The sequence below is a fragment of the Mobula birostris genome, chromosome 18 (genome assembly GCF_030028105.1).
Source record: "Mobula birostris isolate sMobBir1 chromosome 18, sMobBir1.hap1, whole genome shotgun sequence".
Taxonomy (NCBI): domain Eukaryota; kingdom Metazoa; phylum Chordata; class Chondrichthyes; order Myliobatiformes; family Myliobatidae; genus Mobula; species Mobula birostris.
This window is the reverse complement of record NC_092387.1, coordinates 3,283,949-3,308,267: the sequence shown is the minus strand read 5'-3', so window position 1 is coordinate 3,308,267 and position 24,319 is coordinate 3,283,949. Positions and strand designations below refer to the sequence as shown.

The 24,319-nt window shown below is 42.3% G+C and overlaps 1 protein-coding gene across 6 annotated transcripts in view; it reads left to right on the top strand.

The window, feature by feature from the left end:
• LOC140211781 (leucine-rich repeat-containing protein 49) overlaps window positions 1-24,319 on the top strand; it is a 127,315-nt gene that overhangs the window by 1,131 nt on the left and 101,865 nt on the right. For 4 of the 6 annotated variants that reach the window (XM_072281925.1, XM_072281927.1, XM_072281926.1 and 1 more), the window contains exons 2-5: window positions 7,292-7,363; window positions 8,970-9,054; window positions 16,051-16,224; window positions 21,952-22,057. In XM_072281925.1, coding sequence (XP_072138026.1) covers window positions 7,292-7,363; window positions 8,970-9,054; window positions 16,051-16,224; window positions 21,952-22,057 — 437 coding nt within the window. The remainder of the gene's footprint in view (window positions 1-7,291; window positions 7,364-8,969; window positions 9,055-16,050; window positions 16,225-21,951; window positions 22,058-24,319) is intronic. The other 2 variants (XM_072281928.1, XM_072281930.1) reach the window with 2 other exon arrangements.

The following is a 24,319-nucleotide window of genomic DNA, read 5'->3' as shown; positions in this document are numbered from 1 at the left end:
TGCATAAAAGCCAAGGAAAGGGCATATAAGGTAGCAAAAGTGAGTGGGAAGTTGGATGAATTGGAAGTTTTTAAAATTCAATAAAAGGCAACTAAAAGCTCCAAGAAGACAAAAGATGAAATATGAGGACAATCTAGCCAATAATATAAAGCCGGATACTAAAAGTTTTTTCAGTTATATAAAGAGTAAAAGGGAGGTGAGATTTGATATTGGACCACTGGAAAATGATGGTGGTGAGGTAGTAATGGGGGACAAAGAAATGGCAGATGAACTTAATGAGTACTTTGCATCTGTTGTCACTGTGGAAGACACTAGCAATGTGCCAGAGGTCTGTGAGTGTCAGGGAGCAGGAGTGAGTGCCATTGCTTTTACAAAGAAAAAAGTGCTTGGCAAACTCAAAAGTCACTAGAATGATTCTGGGAATGAGAGGGTTAACATATGAGGAACGTTTGTCTGCTCTTGGACTGTATTCCTTGGAGTTTAGAAGAATGAGGAGGGACCACATAGAAACATTTTGAATGTTGAAAGGCATGGACAGAGTGGATGTGGCAAAGTTGTTTCCCATGGTGGGTGAGTCTAGTATGAGAGGGCATGACTTAAGGATTGAAGGGCGCCCATTCAGAACAGAGATGCGAAGAAATTTTTATAGTCAGAGGGTGGTGAATCTGTGGAATTTGTTGCCATGGGTGGCAGTGGAGGCCAAGTCATTGGGTGTATTTAAGGCAGAGATTGATAGGTATCTGAGTAGCCAGGGCATCAAAGGTTATGGTGAGAAGGTGGGGGAGTGGGACTAAATAGGAGAAAATGGATAAGCTCATGATAAAATGGCGGAGCAGACTCGATGGGCCAAATGGCCAACTTCTGCTCCTTTGTCTTATGGTCTTCAGCTGGATAAGTCACCTGGAGCAGATGGGCTGCGTCCCAGAGTCCAGAAGGAGGTTGCTAGATCTCTAGTCAGTTCGGATTGGCAACAATATCTCCTCCACAATCTGCATTAGCAGAGCTGCACCACAAGGCTATGTGTGTGTGTGTGTGCTCAATGTCCTGTTCTACTCACCTTTTACTTATGACTGTGTGGCCCTTAACACCCAGAAGATCAAGGAGATCATTGTGGACTTCAGACATGCCAGGAGCCATGCTCACGTCCCCATCTACATCAACGGAGCTGTAGTGGAGCGTGTATCAAGCTTCAAATTCCTTGGTGTTCGCATTTCTGAGGAGCTCACCTAGTCATAGTGATAGTCATACTTTATTGATCCCAGGGGAAATTAGTTTTCGTTACAGTTGCACCAGAAATAATAAATAGTAATAGAACCATAAATAGTTAAGTAGTAATATGTAAATTATGCCAGTAAATTATGAAATAAGAAATAAGTCCAGGACCAGCCTATTGGCTCAGCGTGTCTGACCCTCCAAGGGAGGAGTTGTAAAGTTTGATGGCCACAGGCAGGAATGACTTCCTATAACTCTTTGTGTTGCATCTCGGTGGAATGAGTCTCTGGCTAAATGTACTCCTGTGCCCACCCAGTACATTATTTAGTGAATGGGAGACATTGTCCAAGATGGCATGCAACTTAGACAGCATCCACTTTTCAGACACCACCGTCAGAGAGTCCAGTTCCATCCCCACAACATCATTGGCCTTATGAATGAGTTTGTTGATTCCGTTGGTGTCTGCTACCCTCAGCCTGCTGCCCCAGCACACAACAGCAAACATGATAGCACTGGCCACCACAGACTCGTAGAACATCCTCAGCATCGTCCGGCAGATGTTAAAGGACCTCAGTCTCCTCAGGAAATAGAGATGGCTCTGACCCTTCTTGTAGATAGCCTCAGTGTTCTTTGACCAGTCCAGTTTATTGTCGATTCGTATCCCCAGGTATTTGTAATCCTCCACCATGTCCACACTGACCCCCTGGATGGAAACAGGGGTCACCGGTACCTTAGCTCTCCTCAGGTCTACCACCAGCTCCTTACTCTTTTTCACGTTAAGCTGCAGATAATTCTGCTCACACCATGTGACAAAGTTTCCTACCATAGCCCTGTACTCAGCCTCATCTCCCTTGCTGATGCATCCAACTATGGCAGAGTCATCTGAAAACTTCTGAAGAAGACAAGACTCTGTGCAGTAGTTGAAGTCCGAGGTGTAAATAGTGAAGAGAAAGGGAGACAAGACAGTCCCCTGTGGAGCCCCAGTGCTGCTGATCACTCTGTCGGACACACAGTGTTGCAAACACACGTACTGTGGTCTGCCAGTCAGGTAATCAAGAATCCATGACACCAGGGAAGCATCCACCTGCATCGCTGTCAACTTCTCCCCTGGCAGAGCAGGGCGGATGGTGTTGAACGCACTGGAGAAGTCAAAAAACATGACCCTCACAGTGCTCGCTGGCTCGTCCAGGTGGGCGTGGACACAATTCAGTAGGTAGACGATGGCATCCTCAACTCCTAGTCGGGGCTGGTAGGTGAACTGGAGGGGATCAAAGTGTGGCCTGACCATAGGCCGGAGCAGCTCCAGAACAAGTCTCTCCAGGGTCTTCACAATGTGGGAGGTCAATGCCACCGGTCTGTAGTCATTGAGGCCGCTGGGGTGTGGCGTCTTCAGCACAGGGACGAGGCAGGACGTCTTTCACAGTACAGGAACCCTCCGGAGCCTCAGGCTCAGGTACTCCACTTAGCTGAGGGGCACAGGCTTTGAGCACCCTGGTACTGACACCATCCGGTCCTGCGGCCTTGCTTGAGTTGAGACGTTTCAGATGTCTTCTCACCTGTTCAGCTGTGAAGCCCACTGTGGTGGTTTCGTGTGGGGAAGGGGTATAGTCATGAGAGCAGGGTGGGGGACTGTGAGGAGGGGTAGGAGGGGAGAGTGGAATATGTGTTGGTTGGTGACCGACAACAGATGGCTGATGTGGGGGATGGGCAGGGGCCACAATGTCAAAGCTGTTAAAGAACAGGTTAAGTTCATTGACCCTGTCCACACTGCCTTCAGCTCCTCTGTTGCTAGTTTGCCAGAACCCAGTGATGGTCCTCATCCTCTGTCATGTTGTTCTGCTGGAGTTTCCACTCAAGCTTCCTCCTGTACCTGTCTTTAGCCTCCCTGATCCTGGCTTTCAGGTCCTTCTGTATTGCCCTCAGCTCCTCCCTATTTCCATCTCTAAACGCCCTCTTTTTAGCGTTCAGGATGTCCTTAATGTCCTTTGTCACCCATGGCTTTTTATTTGAATAACAAAGGACAGTTCTTGTCGGACCATTGCAGTCCACACAGAAGTTGATGTAATCAGTGATGTACTCTGTGAGCCCATCAATATCCTCTCCATGTGGCTCAGAGTGCCTGCCAGTCTGTCACCTCAAAACAACCCTGGAGCGCCTCATAAGCCTCCTCCGACCATTTTCTCACTGTCCTCGAGGTTGCAGGTTTACTCTTCACCAGAGGCACGTAGCAGGGTTTTAGATGCACCAGGTTGTGATCTGACCTTCCCCGGTGGGGGGAGGGGAGAGGAGCTGTGTGCATCCTTAACGTTAGTGTACATCAAATCCAGAGTCCTCTCCCCTCTGGTTGTACAGCTCACATACTGCGTGAAGTTGGGCAGTGTTCTAGCCATGGTAACATGGTTGAAGTCACCCGAGATGGTAATGAGGGCACTCGGGTGCTGGGTTTGTAATCTGGCTATGATGGTGTAAATGATGTTACACGCCGATGTCAGGTTTGCAGAGGGAGGGATGTACACAACAACCACAATTGCATGCGAGATTTCCCTTGGCAAATAATATGGCCGGAGTCCAACAGCAAAAAGTTCAATATCCGGGCTACAAACACGTTCCTTGATAGTAATATGCCCAGGATTGCACCATCTGTTGTTTACCAGAACCCCAAGCCCCCTTCTTTACGTTTACCGCTCTCAGTGCAATTCCGGTCAGCTCAAACAGACTGGAAGCCCTCTATGGAAACACTTTGATCGGGTATGTCCTTGTGCAGCCACGTCTCAGTAAAGCACATGACACTGCTCTCCCGAAATGTTCTCTGACTCCTGACAAGCGCCGTCAGTTCGTCCATTTTATTCCCCAGCGATCTCACGTTTTCCATGATGAGAGAGGGGAGACATGGCTTATGACTTACCTTCTCCATAAGCCCCTGTTGTTTCGACCTGGTCCTCTTCCCTCACCTTTTTTGATCCGCATCTGCATCCTCTGTGTGTTTTCCTCCAGATTTCAGCCGGTATGTCTGCTACTCTGTTCGCTAAACCAGCGGGCATGAGCGTAATCAGCTGGTCCCTGGAATACACAATGCGGCCATCCTGCTGCCACGCTAACGAGACGTATCCGAATGTAACTATTTCCAGCGCTAAAAAAACAAGTAAGACTCTCTCCACCAGCATGTTAGAGAGGGTGCAGCTTCTACGTGTTACCGTGAGGAAAAAGATACAACAAATAACTAAGTTAAAAAGTTTAAAAATAAGAAACTACAGAGCAACTGTAACCGGCTGCATGCACGACCGGCGCAAGCGCACAAGTACCTGGTCCCTGAACTCCTCCAGCCTGGTCAAAAAAGCGCAAAAGCGCCTTTATTTCCTGCGGAGCATCAAGAAAGCTCACCTCTGTCCCAGGATATTGACGGACTTTTACTGCTGTACCATTGAGAGCATGCTCACCAACTGCAGCTCAGTGTGGTATGGCAATTGTCCTGTATCGGACTGCAAAGTACTCCGGTGTGTGGTGAAAAATGCCCAGCGGATTATCAGCACCCAATTGCCCACCATCGAGAACATCTACCATAAATGCTGTCTGGGCAGGATGAAAAGCATTATCAAGGATACATCGCACCCTAACCATGAACTTTTTACTCTCCTCCCATCCGGTAGACACTACAAGGAGCCTCTGCTCCTGCACCAGCAGACACAGAAACAGCTTCTTCCCTGAGGCTGTGACCCTGCTGAACTTCACATCACAGCGCTGTATTGCACCCATATTGTTCTGTCTCAGTACTCTTATATTTGTGTGCTGTAGCACTTACTTTTTATTCACAGTTATTTTGTAAGTAACACTATTCTTTTGCACTTCTGGTCAGATGCTAACTGCATTTCATTGGTTTTGTATCTGTACTTGGCACAATGACAATAAAGTTGAATCTAATCTAATCTAATCTAAGCATAGCTCCAATGGCATAGGCTGAATCAAAGGTGATGACAAATCAACATATTGGATTGTTGTTGTTTCTTTTCGCGCCTTCTTCCTGATTGTTGCCACAACAACCTCTCATTCAATGTCAGCAAATCCAAAGGGGTGATTAATGACTACAGGAGGAGGAAACTGGATGTCCATGAGCCAGTCCACATCGCAGGATCAGAGTCGGAGAGGGTCATTTCAGAGGGTCTTTCCATGAACCAGCTTGTTCGTGCTTTTACAAAAAAGGCACAAATGGCACTATCTCTGCTTTCTCAGTAGTTTGTAAAAATTTGTCCTGTCATCTAAAACTTTGACAAACTTCTGTAAATGTGTGCTGGAGAGTATACTGACTGATTGCATCATGGCCTAGTATGGAAACACCAAATCCCTTGGACAGAAAATCTTGCAAAAAGTACTGGGTATAGCCTAGTCCACCACAGGTAAAGTCCTCTCCACCTTTGTGCACATCTACACAGAGTGCTGTCGCAGAAAAACAGAATCCATTATCAGGGACCCCCACCATCCAGGACATGTTCTCTTCTCGCTACTGTCATCAAGAAGGTGGTACAGGAGCCTCAGGGCTCACACCACCAGGTTCAGAAGCGGTAATTACCCCTCAGCTATCAGGACCAGTAACATGAACTATCCCTCACACCCGTCTGATGGACTGTTTGCCCTTCTACCATCAGGGAAGAGGCTATGCAGCATTTACGTGAGAACCACCAGAATAAAAAACAGTTAGTTTCCTCAAGCAGTAAATCTGATCAAAACCTCCAACTATAACGCACCCCACGCCACTACTTTATCATTTCCAGCCAGTCACCTTATGTACAAGCACTCTTGTGCCTGGTGTCACTTTATGTACATACAATATATGTATGGAAGCTAGCTTACGTATTTACATTTATTTTTTGTTATTGTGTTCTTTATCTTACTGTGTTTTTTTGTGCTGCATTGGATCTGGAGTAACAATTATTTTGTTCTTCTTTACATTTGTGTACTGGAAATTACATTAAACAATCTTGAATTTTAGTTGATGTAGTCTGAATTGGCCATCTCGATGTTGTGTCTCTCTCGATATTGATCACTCCTTTTAGTCCAAGTAACTTGTACAGCAACAATGAGAAAGCTTTTGAATCAAAACAAGTCCCTTTTGGGTTCAGAATCAGGTTTTATGTCACTGACATATCTTGAAATTCATTGTTTTGTGGCAGAAGTACAGTGCAATATATTAAAACTAGAAATTACAATAAGATGTGTATAAATTAAATTAATTAAGTAATGTAAAGAGGAGCAGAAATAGTGAGGTAATGTTCCAGGTGGCTACGCATCGAGGAAATATAAGTCATCCAAAAAACGAAGGATAGATCTATGTGGAAAACCATGGTCACCAAAGTCTGCATCGGGTATGGTGCCTAGGCAGACAGACAGACAGTGTTCATGGGCTGGCCCATTACAAAATCTGCTAGCTGGGAAGAAGCTGTTTCTGAAATGTTGAGTGTGTGTCTTCAGGCTCCTGTACCACCTCCTTGATGGTAGCAATGAACAGAAACTATTAACGTCAGTTTCTTCTATCATCTCATTTCACGTTGGGATTTTGTGTCTTGAAATAATTTTTTTTGCTATTTTGAAAACGTCTATCATCAAACCCCTCAGCATTCAAGCTTCCGGGTAATACAACCCTAGTTTACTGGACTCAGGTAGTACTCGGTCCAGGTAATACCCTAGTTTATGTAATCTGTTTCTGTAATTTCACCTTTGCCACCCTTTTGTTATTCTGGTAAATCTACATTGCAGATCCACTAAAGTCAGTACATCTTTCTCAAGGTTGCCCACAGTCCTTCAGGTGTCATCTCTGCACTTTTTGCTGGAACATATCTTTATCGTTAGCAAACAGATCTGAGGATTGTGATATATTTAGCACAGGTATATAATGACAAAGCAGCTCTGACTTCATCTAAGCATGACTTTATTTAAATACAAGAATTGCCAAAATTTTGAATCTTTCCTGCCTTTCAAGGTTAACTGTTTGCATGTTTGTGTTGAAAGTGAGTCTTCTGATCACAGGGCTTTTAATTAATACGAAGTATTTTATACAGGTATTGTAACTCCACTCTTTTATTTGCAGATTAATACTTGTGCTCTTCAATTATCCGTGCAGGCTTCAGCTGTCGGGGACCGATCATCCCAGAGACAGCAGGTAAAAAGATGCTTGCCAATGAGTGACGGGTTCTGAGGAATTGTAGGAATTACACCGATTTCACCAATAGGATTAGATGGTCTGAAAACAATTGATGTTATGGAGGGGATAGAAATCTTATTGATCTGTTGCTTTTTTCTGGCTTTAATTCCATTTTAAATTGTAGTTGCTGATTTACTGATTGGTAAACTGTTCCAATATAGTATCAGTTTACACAGCTTTTAGTTCAAAAGTAGCATGCACTAGACAAGCTTAAAACAAATTCCACCTCCAGCAGATTGAGTTAATATTTTGCTGTTCCATCTTTGAGAAAGGTGGTAGTCGAGTAAAACCGAGTAAAAAGAGGAGTCTACGAATATTTCTATCTTTAGTGTTAATGAAAGCTACCAATGTAAGAATATTACTTAATAAATTGAAGTAGGAGGTGGCTGTTAGGCCTCTTGTGCCTGCTCGGTCGGCAGTATCTGAGCTTCTACTTCCTGTTTTCCTGCACATCCCAAATCTCTGATTTAAAAGAAAAAATAATACTGCTGCAGTTCCAGAAAAAGAGATGTGAGTGTTTGATGCTCTTAAGCCATCTGAATTTTCGCCATCGCAGAAATCAGTCTTAACCCAGTTGATTTGTTCTTGGTGATTTTAATTAATTCATTAAAAAAAAGCCATGGTTCTTGACAACTCTTACCCAGATATACTGAAGACCAGTGTTCCAGAACCAGCTATGCCTGTAGCCAGAGGTGCAGAGTACGTAGTCCGGAGGGAAAGGGAAGGAAATACTAAAGAAGCAGGCTCTTGTGATTAGAATGAGAAAGTTAATGTAGAATCCTTCAGGTACAGGTCCTTCAGCCCATGATGCTATGTTGACATTCCCTCCCACATAGCCTTTCATTTTCTGTTATCTCATGATAACTGTGATATGAATGAAATAACTGAGTCAATATAAAGAGACCTAAGAAAAAATCAGGGATGTAACGAGATTAAGGGAAAATAACTTAATTAACATTAAGGGAAAACAAATGTCTTCATCAACACAGAATATGAATAATACATGAATTATACATCAACATTATGCCAATGCTATACAGAAAGTAAGACAGGGAAAAATAAAACCAAAGATGCAATTGAAGACAAGTCCATGAAAGAGTGTGAGATGGACCATAAGGTGTGCTTAGTTCGTGCAAGAACCTGGTGGCTGTAGGATAGTAGCTCTTCCTGAACCTGGCTGTGTAGAACCTCAGACTTCTGTACCTCCTGCCTGACGGTATCAGTTCCGAATTAGAAGCAATATATTTAAGTTCTTTCCCTTGTCTCCTCCATTTTCTCTAAATTCTTCCCTTTCATGAATGTATTCATCATAGTTGAATCTGATTCATTGCTTCTCATTCCAGTCCCCTACCATTTATTGCATAAATTTTTGTCTTTGCCTGTCCATTGTGCTAAATCTTCCTTCTGTGTCTTCTAATTCTTGATCCTTCTGGTGAAATTCTGTTCACTTTCCTATTATCTTACAGCTATTTGTGATTTTCTTTTGTGATCAAAATCATGACATTCTGAATTCAAGGGGCTAAATTACCACAGAAGTATATTTCTATCTTTTATTACTTTGCAGCTTGATTATAAAGTAAACAAGGAGCTCCTTCCCTCACACAAGCTTTTGAATGTAGAAGGTGACAAGAATTTCCATGGCAAACCAGGTATGGTATCTGATAGATTTTATTTGCATGCATTGAAAGGTTAAGGGGACTGAGCACTCGATATAATGACACACAAACTGGTTTTAAACTTTACGAAGTTACAAGGATCTGGGCAGAGTGAGTGTGGTTGAGGGTAGAGGACATTGTGATCCCACAGTAGGCAAGAGTAGAAATCGATGCCTAAACTATCAAAGAGAAGATGGAGGGCATCACCTGTACTTCAGGGAGATGGTACAGTACCATGACTGTTCATCACAGAGAGGCCAGAGGACATGGGGAGATTGCGATGACAGGCCATCATGGAGAGTGTGGTCATTCAATAAAATTATGTATTGCAGGCGCTTCACAGAATCCTGGAAATCCCATCCTACTGAGGGTTTACAGTATTTCAGAGGAAACTGTTGGTGGCAATAAACACTAGCCTTTCTGTGGTACAGAGATAAAAATGAATTTATAAAAAGGAACTTCTATAAGTTAAGTGTTTTAAAGACACAATTGTATATTAAACAAACTCTGACCTCTCTCATTAATGAGGTGTTTTTGCCCTCAGAACTGCCACTCACTGGGTGTTTCCTTTTTGTTTTTCACACTGTTCTCTGTAAACTCTAGAAACTGTTGTGCATGAAAATCCCAGGAGATTAGCAGTTTCTGAGATACTCAAACCACCTCATCTGGCACCAACAATCATTTCACAGTTAAAGTTACTAAGCTTACATTTCTTCCCCATTCTGATGTTTTGTCTGCATGCTTTAATGCATTGAGTTGCTACCATGTGGAAATTGAATCCGGATAAAGTCACTCAGAGACCGTATAAGTACAAACTCTTTATTCAAAGCACCCGGGGCTTACTCAGTTAGTCACTCAAACAGGAACAGTCTGTCTGTGACTGTTCCTGCCCAATCCACCATTTAACTAACAATTCCCCTTACAACACAGATATATTTATTCAGATACAAATGGGTGGAGATTAGGAACAGGAAGGGGTCAATAACTTTACTGGGTGTTTTTTATAGTCCGCCCAATACTGACAGGGATATCGAGGAGCAGATAGGGAAAAAGATCCTGGAAAGGTGTAATAATAACAGAGTTGTCGTGATGAGAGATTTTAATTTCCCAAATATAGATTGGCATCTCCCTAGAGCAAGGGGTTTAGATGGGGTGGAGCTTGTTAAGTGTGTTCAGGAAAGTTTCTTGACACAATATGTGGATAAGCCTACAAGAGGAGATTTGGTATTGGGAAATGAACCTGGTCAGGTGTCAGATCTCTCAGTGGGAGAACATTTTGGAGATAGCAATCATAATTCTATCTCCTTTACAGAGAGACATAGGAACAGACAAGTTAGAAAAGCGTTTAGTTGGGGTAAGGGGAATTATGAGGCTATCAGGCAGGAAATTGGAAAATTAAATTGGAAACAGGTGTTCTCAAGGAAAAGTATCGAAGAAATGTGGCAAATGTTCAGGGAATATTTGTGTGAAGTTCTGCATAGGTACGTTCCAATGAGATAGGGAAGTTATGGTAGGGTGTAGGAACCATGGTAAACAAAGGCTGTAATAAATCTGGTTAAGAAGAAAAGAAATGCTTACAAAAGGTTCAGAGAGCTAAGTAATGTTAGAGATCTCGAAGATTATAAGGCTAACAGGAAGGAGCTTAAGAAGGAAATTAGGAGAGCCAGAAGGGGCCATGAGAAGGCCTTGGCGGGCAGGATTAAGGAAAACCCCAAGGCATTCTACAAGTGTGTGAAGAGCAGGAGGATAAGACGTGAAAGAATAGGACCTATCAAATATGACAGTGGGAAAGTGTGTGTGGAACTGGAGGAAATAGCAGAGGTATTTAATGAATACTTCAGTTTTCACTGTGGAAAAGGATCTTGGTGATAATAGTAATGACTTGCAGCAGATTGAAAAGTTTGAGCATGTAGATATTAAGAAAGGGGATGTGCTGGATAAGTCGCCAGGCCCGGACGAGATGTATCCCAGGCTACTGTGGGAGACAAGGGAGGAGATGGCTGAGCCTCTGGCGATGATCTTTGCATCATCAATAGGGACAGGAGAGCTTCTAGAGGACTGGAGGGTTGCGAATGTTGTTCCTTTATTCAAGAAAGGGAGTAGAGATAGACCAGGAAATTATAGACCAGTGAGGCTTACCTCAGTGGTTGGTAAGTTGATAGAGAAGATCCTGAGAGGCAGGATTTGTGAACATTTGGAGAGGTATAATATGATTAGGAATAGTCAACACGGCTTTGTCAAGGGCAGGTCGTGCCTTACGAGCCTGATTGAATTTTTTGAGGATGTGACTAAACATTTTGATGAAGGAAGAGCAGTAGGTGTAGTGTATATGGATTTCAGCAAGGCATTTGATAAGGTACCCCATGCAAGGCTTATTGAGAAAGTAAGGAGGCATAGGATCCAAGGGGACATTGCTTTATGGATTGAGAACTGGCTTGCCCACAGAAGGCAAAAGATTGGTTGTAGATGGGTCATATTCTGCATAGAGGTCGGTCACCAGTGGAGTGCCTCAGGGATCTGTTCTGGGACCCTTACTGTTCGTGATTTTTATAAATGACCTGGATGACAAAGTGGAGGGATGGGTTAGTAAGTTTGCTGATGACACAAAGGTTGGAGGTGGTGTGGATAGTGTGGAGGGCTGTCAGAGGTTACAGCGGGGCATTGATAGGATGCAAAACTGGGCTGAGAAGTGGCAGATGGAGTTCAACCTAGATAATTGTGAAGTGGTTCACTTTGGTAGGTCAAATATGATGGCAGAATATAGTATTAATGGTAAGACTCTTGGCAGTGTGGAGGATCAGAGGGATCTTGGAGTCCGAGTCCATAGGATGCTCAAAGGAGCTGCGCAGGTTGACTCTGTGGTTAAGAAGGCGTATGGTGTATTGGCTTTCAATCGTGGAATTGAATTTAGGAGCCGAGAGGTAATGTTGCAGCTATATAGAACCCTGGACAGAACCCACTTGGAGTACTGTGCTCAGTTTTGGTCGCCTCACTACAGGAAGGATGTGGAAGCCATAGAAAGGGTGCAGAGGAGATTTACAAGGATGTTACCTGGATTGGGGAGCATGTCTTACGAGGATAGGTTGAGTGAACTCGGCCTTTTCTCCTTGGAGCCACGGAGGATGAGAGGTGACCTAATAGAGTTGTATGAGACATTGAGAGGCGTTGATCGTGTGGATAGTCAGAAGCTTCTTCCAAGGGCTGAAATGGTTGCCACAAGAGGACACAGGTTTAAGGTGCTGGGGAGTAGATACAGAGGAGATGTCAGGGGTAAGTTTTTTTACTCAGAGAGTGGTGAGTGCGTGGAATGGGCTGCCAGTGACAGTGGTGGAAGCAGATATGATAGGGTCTTTTAAGAGACTTTTGGATAGGTACATGGAGCTTAGAAAAATAGAGGGCTGTAGGTAAGCCTAGTGATTTTTAGGGTAGGAACTTGTTCGGCACAACTTTGTGGACCGAAGGGCCTGTATTGTGCTGTAGGTTTTCTATGTTTCTATGATACCTACCATACAAGACAGGCTGGAGTCAAAGTTATCCACTACATGACAGCCCCGAAAGACAAATTACAAGATAGACATAATGGACAGAACATACAGAAACAGGCTAGAGTGGTCCTATCTCTACGCATGAGTGCACAAGGAGATAAGCATCCTGAAACCCTAGATCACTACCTTCAGGAAGAAATATGGCTTAGCACATCTGCTGATCATCAGCGGTTTCTTTCAGAAAACAGGCTGCTACTGTTTCACGAAGTGTTAACCCTTACATGCTTTATCAACCACATGATTGGCTGATTGGATATTTGAATTAACGAGCAGGTGTAGCTAATAAAGTGGCCACTGGGTGTCAGGGTAAGATCATATTCTCTGTTTCATTGAAAAGCAGAGCAGGGCTCATGGCCTATTTCTGTTACTTCTCATGTTCTCCAGCATTTTTGATGTCTGTGAGTGACTTTTTGTATCTGTGTATTCTTTCCCCATTTTAACAGTTATGTCACTGTATGCTGTTTATAATTAGAAATGATTCAATTTACATATACATACTGAACAGATGTGAAAATGTTTTGTAGTAAGTATTTGAGAATGTTAAGCTCGAACAGAGTCTCCTGTGGGTTAACTTTGACTGGTTTATCAGTGGGTGTAGAGAGAATTACAGAGATACCTTTGGTCTATAGCTTCTCCATTGCTGGCCATGCAACTTTTCTGTCAACTTCCTCAAGTTTTTAACCTACTGATCTCAAAGCAGGTTTGGTAGGTAGAGTTCTTGCCTTTGATTCAAAGTTTGATAGGTTCCAGGATCCACACACACAAATTCCAGTCTGACACTCCAGCACATATTAAGAGAGTGCTGCTCAGACAGAGATCCTGTCTGTTAGACATGTTGAACTGGGGCCCAGCTGCTCCTTTAACTTAACAATCCCATCTCAGTACTGTGAAGAAGAGTTATCCAATGGCGTTCTTTATCCCTTGATTTTGGTTATTGGTCTTTAGAATATTGTTGTTTTGTGGGAGTTTGCTGTGTAAAAATTAGCTGCTTTGATTATACATTACATCATTGATGCTACTTTAGAATTTATAATGTGGTTTGCAACGGGGGAAGTGCTGTACAAATATACATCTTTCTTTCGTGTCTCTAATTCTGTGCTCTAAGTTCTTTGCTACAATTGATAAGATCGTAGTTCAGTGTTTGTTGCAGTGTTCAAACTCTCTTATCATTTCCCCCTAGTTCTATGTAGTATGTACCCTACTCTTTTATGTCCATAAAACAAAGTCCTTTTCAACTTTTGAAACTGGAGTTCTGTATAATCTCTCTGATTTGCTCAGTTTTCTCTCGAGGAAATTATTAATATTAAACAGGAGGGATTATACAGATACTAGAAATCTTGAACACAAAATGCTTGAGGAACTCAGCAGGTCAAAGTTCAAAGTAAATTTATTATCGAAGTACATATATGTCACCATATACAATCCTGAGATTCGTTTTCTTGTGTACAAGAAACATAATAGAATCAATGAAATACACCATCTTTAATAAACTTACTGATTCCCACAGTTACCCCAACTGTACCTTTTCACTCCCTATCTCCTTTAAAAATGCTATTCCATTTTCTCTGCTTGTTCATCTCTGTCATATCTGTTCTCAGGACACGGCTTTCCATTCAGTTCCATTCCAGGACATCAGAGATGTCTTCCTTCTTTAAAGTACGAACTCTCCCTCTTTCCACTATTGCTGCATCCTCACCTGCATCTCCTCCATTACGTGTACATCCGGGCTCACCCCATCTTCCTGCTGCCTTGACACAGATAGAGTTCCTTTCGTTCTTACCTACCATCCCATCAGTTTCTGCATCCAGCACATCATCCTCCGAAACTTCCGCCGTCTCTGAAGGGATCCTACCACTAAAGGTATTTTTACCTCTCCCCCCCCACCCCCATTTTCTGCAAGGATTCTCCCCCCCCCCATGATTCTCTTGTCCATTCCTCTCCACTGATCTCCCTCCCGGCACTTATCCCTGCAACAGCTATACCTGCCTATACACCACCTCCCTTACCAACATCCACGGCCCCAGGTGCCGTCCACTTCACCTGTGAATCTGCTGGGATTGTCTATTGTGTCCAGTGCTTCCGATGTGGCTACATTGGTGTGACTTATTGTAGATTGGAAGACCACTTTGTTGAGCACTTCTGCACCATCCACCACAAGTGGCTAAACATTTTATTTCCATTTCCTTTTTCTTGTTCTGACATGTCACTCCATGTTATGCAAAGATGAGGCCAACCTCAGCGTGGAGGAGCAACACCTTGTATGCCATCTGAGTAGCCCCCAAACTGATGGCATGAATTTCAATTTCTCCACCCGGTAAACAAATTCCCCCTTTTTCCTCTATTCCCCACTCTGACCTTTTACCTCTTCTCACCTGCCTATTACTTCCCCCTGGATCAACTCCTCCTTCCCTTTCTCTTCTGGTTTGCTCTCCGCTCCTGTCAGATTCCTTCTTTTTCAGTCCTTCACCTTTCCCACCCACCTGGCTTCACTTATCACCTTCCAGCTAGCCTCTTTCTCCCCCCCCCCACCCTACTTTTTTTTTATTCTGGCATCTTCCCCCTTCCTTCTTAGTCCTGAGGAAGGATTGGCCTGAAACATTGACTGTCTATTCATTTCCATCGATGCTTCCTGGTTTACTGAGTTTCCTCCAGCATTTTTTGTGTGTTGCTTCAGGATCAATGAAAGACCGCTCCCAACAGCATAGACAACAACCAGTGTGCTAAAGACAACAAAATGTGAAAGTACAAAATAGGATATAAAACAATAAATATCAAGAAGATGGGATGAAGAGTCCTTCAAAGTGAGCTTATAGGCTGTGAGCACAGTTCGGTGATCAGCAAGTTGAGTTGAGTGAAGTTATCCCCTCTGATTCAGGAGCCTGATGGTCGAGGGGTCATAACTGTTCCTGAACCTGGTAGTTGGGTTCTGAGGCTCTGCTACCATCTTTCTGAAAAGCAGCCTGCAGCACATGGCTGTGGCTCACCGGTGCCATCGTGGCCTTATTCAGGCAGCATCTATGGAGGGGAATAAATGGTCAACATTTTGGGATGAGATTCTTCATCAGTTCTGATAAAGGATCTCAGGCCAAATTGTTCGATTGTTTCATTGGTGTCCTGAAAGTATTAACAATGTGACTGAATCTCATATTAATATCTGGTAGCGTAGGGGAATGCCCCAGCACAGAACAGGTGAGCTGTCCTGTGCACAAGCAACTCAGAAAAGAACATAATTATGAAAAAATATGAACTTCAGGGAGCAACTGAGTAAAAATTCCATTCCCTATTCGTGGGCAACTCTGTGTTCTGTTTTCTGTTGTAATTGAAAATTAGTTTATTTTTTATAAATTCACTTATTAGTTGAATGTAGGTGGTCAGACCTTGAGAGGAAGCTTATGGGGAGGAAGGCTTGATTTGTGCAGGTGCTACTTTTTTTTGTTGTTCACAGAAGGAACATGCCATGATGATCTACTCCACCACTACTCAGAACCGTTATCGAAGGGGATAGCTGCGGATGTGCCTTCGCATAGTCCCGCTTCAATAAAATGCAGGTCTCGACAGGGCTGTCAAAGCGCTGTGCCTTCCCCTTCGCATGGTCAGGGAACCTTGCCATACTTACCAGGTGCTTCACATTCATAAAATATTCTCCTTCTGTTTTAAAAATGTCTCATGAAATAAGTCCCATCTCATGTGGTCTGAATTAGGGGTGGAAGTTTTGCTACAGCTGTACAAACCATGAATGGACTCTTCCCTCCCCATCCTTAGAATTAATGCAAAGTCTCGACATGATACAAATTATTTTATCCCCACAGATGCTGCTTGATCCACTGAGTTCCTCCAGATTAGGGTTCTTAAATTTTTTTTTTATGCCATGGATTCCTTTGTCAGTCCGGTTAAGCCTCTGGACCCTTCTTTGTATTTAAATATATCAAATAAAATACATAGGATTACAAATGAAACCAATTGTATTGAAATCTTATTCTTCATGTGCCTTGCGCGTTACAGGCTTGGGCGATCATGGCTCCCCACATTGAACGACCCCTCACAGCGTCAGTGATATCTTGCACACTTAGATCTGTTAGTTCTTTCACAGTGTCCATATATTTTCTTCTTTGCCTTCCTCTACCGTGTTTCCCAGGCATACGGCCTTGTAATGTAAGGCATTCTATTTCTCCCTTTCTGATGACACGGCCCTGGAATTTAAGTTTCCTCTCATTTAATGTTCTCATTAAAGATCTTTTTGTATGGGCACGTTGGAGTACTGTCTCATTAGTTACCCTATCTCTGTATGATATTTTCAGCATTCTTCTAAGAAACCACATTTCTGTTGCTTCACAGTTTCTTTGGAGTTCTGGTGTTATAGTCCATGTTTTGGAAGCATACAGCAAGATTGACCAAATGTAACATTTTAATAGCCTAAGCCTTGTTGTCATAGAAATGTGTCTATTAGTAAAAATGGGTTTCATTTTTTGGAAGTTGGTTTTGGCAATGGCAATTCTTCTTTTTATTTCTACTTTACTTCTAGCATCTTGTGATATAAAACTACCAAGGTAGTTAAAGTCGATGTTTCAGGCCGAGACCCTTGAGTTAGTCCTGACGAAGGGTCTTGGCCTGAAACGTCGACTGCACCTCTTCCTACAGATGCTGCCTGGCCTGCTGCGTTCACCAGCAACTTTTATGTGTGTTGCTTGAATTTCCAGCATCTGCAGAATTCCTGTTGTTAAGGTAGTTAAAGCTGATCTTTTGTTCAATCTCTTGGTTACTGATGTACAACTGGCATTTGGGAGTATCCTGCTGTTTTGATATTACCATACACTTCGTTTTTTTACAGTTGATGATTGGATCAAAATCTGCACTTGTTTGTACTATGTCTAGGAGGATTTGTAGGTCCTCTGCAGCACTTGCTATTAGGGTGGTATTGTCTGCTTATCTTATATTGTTGATGTTGACACCTCCAATTTTTATCCCATCTAGGTCTTCTATTTCTCTGACAATCATTTCGCTATAGATATTAAATAATTCCAGTGAGACAATGTATCCCTGTCTAACTCCTCTTTGAATTTTAGTCCAACTGCTTATATTATCATCAATTTTTACTGCAGTCGTTTGATTCCAATATAAATTTTGAAGCAGTTGTTGGTCCCTTCCGTCTATGTTTAGTTTAGCGATAATTTGAAATAATTTTTCATGTTGCACTTTGTCAAATGCTTTAGGGAAATCAATAAAACATAAAAAGACATCATTTTGATATTCAATTACCCTTTCTGAAGGTATTCGTAGTAAGAAAATTGTGTTCCTAGTTCCTCTATCCTCAATCCTCAATAAACCCATATTGCAGTTTAGAAGTTTCTGGCCTTAACTTATTTTTAATTCGACTCAGAACAATTCTCAACAAGATCTTTATTATGTGACTCATAAGACTGATTGTTCTATAATTTTCACAGTCAATAGTTCTAGGAATTTTTGGCAGAGTTATAAATACTGATTTCAAGAGATCGTCAGGCAATACACCAGACTTGTATGTGCGATTAAACAGTTCAGAAAGAATATCTATGCCCAGATCTTCTAGGGCTTGTATCATTTCCACTGAAATTTCATCAGGTCCAGTGGCTTTACCATGTTTCATGCTTTACATTACTTTAGTTATTTCTTCTTTGGTAATAGGTGGGCAAGTGTTTAATATCTGGGGGTTCCCCTCTATTATCTTCAGAAAGCTGCTCTATATACTGAATCCACCTCTCACATACTTTATCTGGATCTGTTATTGTCATTTTCCTGTATTGAAATATAGTTATCAAAATATTTAAAAAGCTAATTTGTGATATAGTAATATATTTGCTTCTTAATGCATTAAGTAACAAGACTACACATTTAAAATACAGACAAGTTAAAATTAAATTTTAATTTTTAAATATATATCAGTGTGAAGGCTGTTGTTGCTTAGTTTGGATAAGAACATTAAACTTTGGTGTGGTCTTTGACAAAGCAACACATGTTGTATTGGACATCCAATTGGTCACATTTGATCTAGCAGTTAGTCGTATAACTACTGTAATTTTGAAATGGTGATGAGTAGTAAATGATATTTTGAGGTATTTGTAACAACTGTAATGTGATATGAAAATATGACAAATTCACAGGTACTGCTAATAATACTGTGGTTTGTTACATACATTCATCATTGAAGGAAAGGGTAAATTTCATTTGGAGGTTAGTGAAAATAAAAATGTAAATTTTTTTCCCACCTAAGATTACGGACCCCTTAGGGGTCAGTGGACCCCAGGATAAGAACCCTCACTCTAGATTCCAGCAGATGCAGTCACTTGTGAACCCAACTGGAACTGTATCCAAATCCAAACACCCAACTTTCGAACTTGGGAAGCAGGCCATTTAACCCGGCTGCCTGCTCAATAAGTTACTTCAACACCATTTTCCTGTACTGAACCCACATCCATCAATCTCCAAAGAGATCTATTATGTTTGTCTTGACACTCAATGACGGAAGTCCCTGTAGCTCAACCAAGTGCCATCGGACATAGTGGGAGACAAGGCAAAGAAATTGTTGGGACCCTGGCAGAGACTTGTGTCTTTCTTATCTGGGGTGATGTACTGGATGACCTGAAAATGGTAATGTTATGACTTTATTTAAGAAGGGCTGAAAGGACAAACCAAGGAGCTACAGGCCAGAGAACCTAACTTTGGTGGTGGGTAGGTTACTGGAGGAGACTCTGAAAGATAATTTATCTGCATTTGGGAAGACAAAGACTAGGGATAAACTGTGTGGCTTTGTACATGAAAGTTATCTCATGAATTTAATTGATTATTTTGAAGAGGTGACCAAGAAGGTTGATGAGGGCAGAATGGTAGATGTTGTCTACATGAACCTTAGAAAGGCTTTGGACATGGTCATGCATGGTGGATTGATGGAGAAGGTGAGATCATATGGGATCAAGGGTGAGCTAGCTAGTTCAATACTTCCATTTAATATTAGAGAATATATACAATATACAACCTGAAATTCTTGTTCTTCGCAGACAATTGGATGCAAGATTGGCTTGATAGATGGTGGTAGTGGAGAGTTATATTCCAGAGTGGATGCATGTGACTGGTAGTGGGCTGAAATTCTGAAACTCGAGGGTATAGGTTTGTGAGATGAGAAGGATTTAAAAAGGGACCTGAGGTACATGTTTTTCACAAATAGTGGGTATATGAATGAGCTGCTAAGTGAAATGGTGGAGGCAGGTTTAATTACAACATTTTAAAGACACTTGGATAGGTTCAAGGATAGCAAAGGTTTAGAGGAATATGAGAATAAGAAAATTGTATATTTAAATGAATGTGATCGCTTCTCATTCTAATAAACTAAAGATATCATCGACTTATAAGACAGACTCAGATTCCCACAAATCAATGTGGTGGATGTTCACTGCATTTCATTTATCTTAATTAATACTTACATAGATTGGGAGACCAGAGCTACCCCAAGTATTCCAGGTGTGGTCTTACCACACCCCTGTAGAATTGGAGTGAGATGGCTTCACTCTTGTGTTTGCTTTCCAAATTGCTTGCACTACCTGCAGGTTAGTGTTTAGTGATTTGTGTACAAGATGTTTTACAAAAACGAGTTTTCAGTCTCTCACTAATTAACCTTTCTCCACTGAAGTAGTCTCACATTTTTCCACATATTGCATCTGCTCTGCCATTAGCTCACTTCAGCTGTCTATATTCCCAAGTCCTCTTGCATTCTCCCTAAAGCACTCACTGACATTCAGCTGTGTATAATCAGTAAATTTTCATAAGTTACACTTAATTCCCTCTTGATTACCGTAGATAATGGTTGTGAGCAGCCAGACCACTAGCACTGAATCCGTGTTACGCTCCAATCTGAAAATGACCCATTTATTTACACTCTATGTTGTGTTTGTTAACCTGTCCTTAATCCAGGTTGGGTATTACTCCCCAGAACAATATTCACTCTGATTTGATTTAAAATCCTCTTCACAAAGATTTTCTGAAAATTCAAACATACTTTTTTCTCAAAGACCCACACTCGGTGTTTTATGAACAGCTGCTTCCTCTTTGCCGTCAGATTTCTGAACTGACCATGAACCCACAAAAACTACCTTGTTATTCCTCTTTTCCACTATTTATTTATTTGTAACTTTTCATAGTTTTTAACTCTCACACTCTTTCTGCTGCACAACAACAATGTCAGTGATAATAAATCTGATTCTGGTTATGTTCTGTTTGTTCAGCTTGAATCTGTTGCTACTTGAATCATTTCTTTACACAAAGGAAATGGAAATCTGAACAAAATATTGTTGAGGTTGAAGGCTGGTGAATGGGTTGTGGGGATGATGTGCTGTAGATGGATCATTTTAAATTTGGGTTGCACAGATATTTCTCCAGCAGATCGGATAGCATCTCTGAGAAAGAGTAAACAGTTGACGATTCAGGCCGCGACCCTTCATCAGGAAGTTTTCAGTGGCCACCCATTTCAGTTCTACTTCCCACTCCTATTCCTATATGTCAATTCTTTACTGCCAGGATGAGGTTGGAGGACCAACACCTTGTATTTCATCTGGATAGCCTTCAACCTGGTGGCATGAACATCGATTTCTCAAACTTCCGGTAATTGCTCCCCCCTTCAGTACTTCACCATTCCCCATTCCTGTTTTCCTCTCACACCTTCTCTTTCCTCCCATCACCCCCCCTTGTGCTCCTCCCCTTCCTCCCCCTTCCCTTTCTTCTATGGTCTTCTGTCCTCTCCTATCAGATTCCTCCTTCTCTAACTGTTCATCTTTTTCCACAATCAACTTCCCAGGTCTTTACTTCACCCCCTCCCCCCTTGGTTTCACCTATCACCTACCGCTTTGTACTACTTCCCTCTCCTCTCCTCACCTCACCTGATTATTGTGACTTCTTCCCGTCCTTTCCAGTCCAGATGAAAGGTCTCGGCCTGAGATGTTGACTGTTTACTCTTTCCCATAGATGATATCTGGCCTGCAAGGTTTCTCCAGCATTTTAAGTGAGTGGTTTTGGATTTTCAGCATCTGCAGATTTTCTCGTGTTTGTTTCTTAGGCAGAGATATACAAGGTTGTGAGATGGATAAGAGAACACCCTGAATAGCCATGATTTCATATAACAGTAGAAGCAGACAACTGGGGCTCAGATTTTGTTAAGGACTCAAAAGTTTTCATTCAAAGTAGTGCTGAATTACTAACTTGTGGAAGTAGCTAATTCTGGGGATCCTTATTATTTATTTTGTCTGAATGCTTTTCTTTCCTGTAATGACTTTTTCTCTATTAAGAAGATTTCTATATCATCAGCCCCATTATTATCTCCTAGGTGACAATGTCATTTTCTCCGAGCTTCCTTCAGCGCCTGGAATACCTGTTGTGTATCGTACACCTGAGCAGCGGGCAGAGCATTCTGATAGTCTGAATTTAGACAGGTAAGTATAATTTTGGAATATGAAAGTATTTTTAGCACCTGGACAATGGAGGGTGAGCCCATCAGGGTGGACTAAGGTAAAGCAAAGATGAATGATATTACAGAGGTAGAAGCTGACATCCAAAAATAGAATAGGATATTGAGGTTGTGACTATCCAAGTTTGGCCTGAAAGAGTAAGTGTGATTAGAAATATGAAGATGTCACTTTAACCCATTGGGTATGGTTGAGTTCCAAATGAGGATAATTTCAGTTGACTACAGAAGAAGAAGATGTGAATAACAGTGTGAGGAAAAAGAGAATATATGCCATGGTGAGAGTAAGAATTGGGGCATTATACTGGATTTCATAAAACTTTAGAAGACTGCACCTGGAATACTATATGCAGTTCTGGTCACCACACTATAGGAAGAATGTGGTTGCACTGAAGAAAGTACAGGGGAGATTTGTTAGAATATGGGCTATATTAGAGGATTTCACTTATGGAGAGTAATTGGATAAGCTAACACTTGATTTTCCAATACTAAAAGAAGGTTGAAAGGTGACTAAATAGAGGTATATAAATTTGTAAGACTACAGCTAGGGTAAGTAGTCAGAATAATTTTCCCACGGAAGGAGCATCAAAAACTTGGGTCAGTTTAAGAAGAAAGGAAGGGATTTTTAAAGGGGTTTTGAGGCAAAAATATTATTATACAGATAATGATAGATATTTGCATCTTGCTCCCAGAGGAGATAGTAGAATCATCTCTAGTCCTATGTGTAAGTGGGATTAATTTAGATGAGTAAACAAGATCAACATGTTTGTGAACGCAGCAGGCCAGGCAGCATCTATAGGAAGAGGTACAGTCAACATTTCGGGCTGAGACCCTTCGTCAGGACTAACTGAAAGAAGAGCCATTAAGAGATTTGAAGGGGGGAGGGGGAGATCCAAAATGATGAGGGAAGACAGGAGGGGGAGGAATGGAGCCAAGAGCTGGACAGTTAATTGGCAAAAGGGATATGAGAGAATCATGGGACAGGAGGCCTAGGGAGAAAGAATCATGGATTCTTAATTACCTGACTGGCAGACCACAGTACGTGTGCTTGCAACACTGGGTGTCCGACAGAGTGATCAGCAGCACTGGGGCTCCACAGGGGACTGTCTTGTCTCCCTTTCTCTTCACCATTTATACATCGGACTTCAACTACTGCACAGAGTCTTGTCATCTTCAGAAGTTTTCTGATGACTCTGCCATAGTTAGATGCATCAGCAAGGGAGATGAGGCTGAGTACAGGGCTATGGTAGGAAACTTTGTCACATGGTGTGAGCAGAATTATCTGCAGCTTAATGTGAAAAAGACTAAGGAGCTGGTGGTAGACCTGAGGAGAGCTAAGGTACCAGTGACCCCTGTTTCCATCCAGGGGGTCAGTGTGGACATGGTGGAGGATTACAAATACCGGGGATACAAATTGACAATAAACTGGACAGGTCAAAGAACACTGAGGCTGTCTACAAGAAGGGTCAGAGCTGTCTCTATTTCCTGAGGAAACAGAGGTCCTTTAACATCTGCCGGACGATGCTGAGGATGTTCTACGAGTCTGTGGTGGCCAGTGCTATCATGTTTGCTGTTGTGTGCTGGGGCAGCAGGCTGAGGGTAGCAGACACCAACGGAATCAACAAACTCATTTGTAAGGCCAGTGATGTTGTGGGGATGGAACTGGACTCTCTGATGGTGGTGTCTGAAAAGAAGATGCTGTCGAAGTTGCATGCCATCTTGGACAATGTCTCCCATCTACTACATAATGTACTGGTTGGGCACGGGAGTACATTCAGCCAGAGACTCATTCCACCGAGATGCAACACAGGGCGTCACAGGAAGTCATTCCTGCCTGTGGCCATCAAACTTTACAACTCCTCCCTTGGAGGGTCAGACACCCTGAGCCAATAGGCTGGTCCTGGACTTATTTCCTGACATAATTTACATATTACTATTTAATTATTTATGGTGCAACTGTAATGAAAACCAATTTCTCCCAGGATCAATAAAGTATGACTATGACTAAGAAAGGGGGAGGGGGGAAGCCCAGAGGATGGGCAATAACGGATGGGGTATGAGGGGGAGGTGGGGCATTAACGGAAGTTAGAGAAGTCAATGTGCATGCCATCAGGTTGGAGGCTACCCAGATGGAATATAAGCTGTTGTTCCTCCAACCTGAGTGTAGCTTCATCCTTCCAGTAGAGGAGGCCGTGGATAGACATATCAGAATGGGAATGGGACGTGGAAT